The sequence below is a fragment of the Otolemur garnettii genome, unplaced genomic scaffold, assembly GCF_000181295.1.
Source record: "Otolemur garnettii isolate 467f Iridium unplaced genomic scaffold, OtoGar3 scaffold00058, whole genome shotgun sequence".
Lineage (NCBI taxonomy): Eukaryota > Metazoa > Chordata > Mammalia > Primates > Galagidae > Otolemur > Otolemur garnettii.
Window position 1 is genome coordinate 9,194,876 of NW_003852453.1, and position 3,361 is coordinate 9,198,236.

At 53.9% G+C, this 3,361-nt stretch overlaps 1 protein-coding gene across 1 annotated transcript in view; it reads left to right on the top strand.

Annotated features, from left to right (window-relative positions):
• The window catches only part of SLC12A3 (solute carrier family 12 member 3), a 41,145-nt gene that overhangs the window by 29,107 nt on the left and 8,677 nt on the right, over window positions 1-3,361 (top strand). The window contains exon 23 of the mRNA XM_012806809.2: window positions 3,217-3,352. Within this exon, the coding sequence (XP_012662263.1) occupies window positions 3,217-3,352 (136 nt within the window). The remainder of the gene's footprint in view (window positions 1-3,216; window positions 3,353-3,361) is intronic.

Genomic DNA, 3,361 nt, shown 5'->3' on the forward strand with positions numbered 1-3,361 from the left:
TGTCCTCGCCTCCTCCCTCTCTCCCCTGAGCTTACCTTGCTCCAGCCATACCGGCCCCTTCACTGCCTCTCACACAGGCCAGACCTGCTTCTGGCTCAGGGTCTCTGCATGCTCGGGTCTGTGTGCTCAGCCCCCCTGCCCTGTGAGTAGCTGGCCTCGGCTCGGCAGGCTACCTTCCAGCCCCGGATGGGCCTTCCCCACCCTTGTTATTCTCTGTCCCAGCTCTCCGTTTGTACCTTCACAAAACGTCCACTTTGTGTTTATTTGCCTGTTGGGGGAATCCGAATTTCTAACAAGCTCTCAGGCAGTGCTGTGCTGCGGGCCCAGGCACCCCATTTTGAGAACCACTGTCTGAGAGCCCCTTTAGGCCAAGTGCCCAGCCCGGGGTCAGTGCTCAGTAAACCTGGTTTGTGGTCTCTGCTTCCTCATGGCTTCTGAGCTCTCTCTGCATCTTGCCCTTCTCTGAAATCACCAGCTCCACTGCAAACTTCCTTCCTCTCCAGGCATTGCCTCAGTTAAGTTCCTGGCCTGGCTCCACCTGCCCGGCCAAAGTGGAGGTTATTGTCCTGCCTGTTTCTTGGCTACCTTTGGTCCAATTGGCCACAGCCATGTGTCCACAACACAGGGTCAGAGGGCACAACTTATGCAAGGGCTGTGGCAAGGCGTGTCCCTTCCCTGCGGATGAGGGAACCACTGGGCAAGGCGGCTGCTGCCCCTGACCTGTGTTAACACGTTAGTGCTGGGAGTGGGGAAATTGTTGAATTGGAGCCAGGTGTGGTGGTTCACACCTATAATCTCAGCACTTTGAAAGGCTGAGGTGGGAGGATTGATTGAGGCCAAGGGTTCAAGACCAGCATGGGGAACATGGCCAGACCCCATCTCTATCAAAAGAAAAAAGATTTTAAGGAAAAAAAAAGAAAATATTGAGTGGCTCGGCGCCTATAGCTCAACCGGCTAAGGCGCCAGCCACGTACACCTAAGGTGGCGGGTTCGAATCCCCAGCCCGGACCCGCCAAACAACGACGGCTGCAACCAAAAAATAGCCGGGCGTTGTGGTGGGCACCTGTGGTCCCAGCTACTTGGGAGGCTGAGGCAGGAGACTCGCTTGAGCCCAGGAGTTGGAGGTTGCTGTGAGCTGTAATGCCACGGCACTCTACCCAGGGGGACAGCTTGAGGCTCTGTCTCAAAAAAAAAGAAAAGAAAAGAAAAGAAAAGAAAATACTGAGTGATCTGGGCAATAACTTCCTTCTTCCCTCCATGCGAAGGCAAGTGCACAGACTTTAAATGAACCCCTGTGTGAATTTGTAGCCAGGACCAACTGTGGGGTCTGAAGGGATTATTTGATTTCCAAATGATACAGCTTCATATTCATTAAAATACGACATTTACAAATAGAATTTGCATCAGGTCAACCAGTCTGGAGGTTTTCCAGAACTCTCCTCAATGAATTAAGTTTCTTCCTGACCTCCTGGCCCTACTTCTTGGTTACATCACCCAGTTGTGAGCTGGACAAGGAAAGAAAGATAAGGATCAAGGATTATTTAATAATGATGGACAGGCTGGGCGTGGCAGCTCATGCCTGTAATCTCAGCACTCTGGGAGACCAAGCCTGGCAGATCGCCTGAGCTTAGGAGTTGGAGACCAGGCTGAGCAAGAATGAGATCCTATCTCTACTAAAAACAGAAAAACTAACCGGATGTTGTAGCGGACACCTGTAGTCCCAGCTACTCAGGAGGCTGAGGCAGGAGAATCGCTTGAGTCCAGGAGTTTGAGGTTGCTGTGAGCTATGACGCCACGACACTCTAGGCTGGGCAACAGAATGAAATTCTGTCTCAAGAATAATAAGAAGAAGAACAGCATTATTATTGGGTATATTGATGCCTAGGGGCTCTGCTTGGTGCCGCAAGGCCAGGATGAGAAATTAATAGCCCTGCCCTCCGAGCATAAGGGAGGCTGAAGGAAGCCAGGACAATCAGAATGTGCAGAGACAGACCAGGAGGCCAAAGAGAATCCGGTCACCAGGGTTGGTAGAGGAACAAAGTGACGAGCAGAGAGAGATGGGGGAGACCTTCCAGATGGGAAGGACGGTGGGAGTAACTTGTAGACCCTTCCAGCACCTCTTATCTTTAGAATCCCCTCCACTGAACCTTCATCTGCCTCCAGTTCCCCAACCAGTTCCCTCCTCCCTTGCACAGCCAAACTCTAGAAACGCCTGTGCTTCTTGTCACCCCTTCCTCCCCTTCTTCATCCCCCAGCTCATGCTAGTCTGGCTCCCAACCCTGCTACTCCTCTGCCTTAGACCACCATGGCCAGGGGCGTCAGTGGCCTCCATGTCACCCAATCCACAGAGCCCACCTCTCTCCTCATCCGTCCCCACCTGTTGGTTGCATTTGAGACACCCCCTCCACTGGTTTTCTCCCACCTTGGGGGTCCTCCTTCAGTTTCCCTCGCTAACCCTTCCCCCTTTACCTGACTTGCCTTGTCACGTCCTTGGGGTTTGGCCCAGGACCCTCTTCTCTTCTCTCCCTTTACTCTGTCCCAGGTGAGCTCACCCATCCATATGGCTTCAGATGGCGTTATCTGAATGCTGGCCAAGCCCTGGCTCTCTGTCTTCGATGATGTAAGGCAGGTCGCACAGAAACCCCCAGCAGCTTCCTGTCTCACTGGGGGCAGATGACAAAGCCCTGTCCTCGCCTCCTCCCTCTCTCCCCTGAGCTTACCTTGCTCCAGCCATACCGGCCCCTTCACTGCCTCTCACACAGGCCAGACCTGCTTCTGGCGCAGGGTCTCTGCATGCTCGGGTCTGTGTGCTCAGCCCCCCTTGCCCTGTGAGTAGCTGGCCTCAGCAGGGCAGATTCCAGCCCCGGATGGGCCTTCCCCAGCCTTGTTATTCTCTGTCCCAGCTCTCCGTTTGTACCTTCACAAAACGTCCACTTTGTGTTTATTTGCCTGTTGGCTTATCACCCAGAATGGCTTTGGCCTGATTTGTCCCCTGTTGTGTGGCCCAGAGCCCAGCACAGAACCGTGCCCAGTAAACACCTGCTGAATGGTCGGGTGGGTGGATCACGGGTCAAAGCCACTTTGATGTACGTGGCAGCATCCAGTGGGTTTCAGCCTGAAAAGCACGTCCCTGTGGCATGCACCCCCAACCCCCCCAGGACCTGGCTCCCTGGGGAGAGGGAAGCATCTCCCTCAGCCTCACCTGTTTTTTTCTAGCACCAAGCGGTTTGAGGACATGATTGCGCCCTTCCGCCTGAATGATGGCTTCAAAGATGAGGCTACTGTCACAGAGATGAGGCGGGACTGTCCCTGGAAGATCTCAGATGAGGAGATTAACAAGAACAGAGTCAAGGTCGGGGGG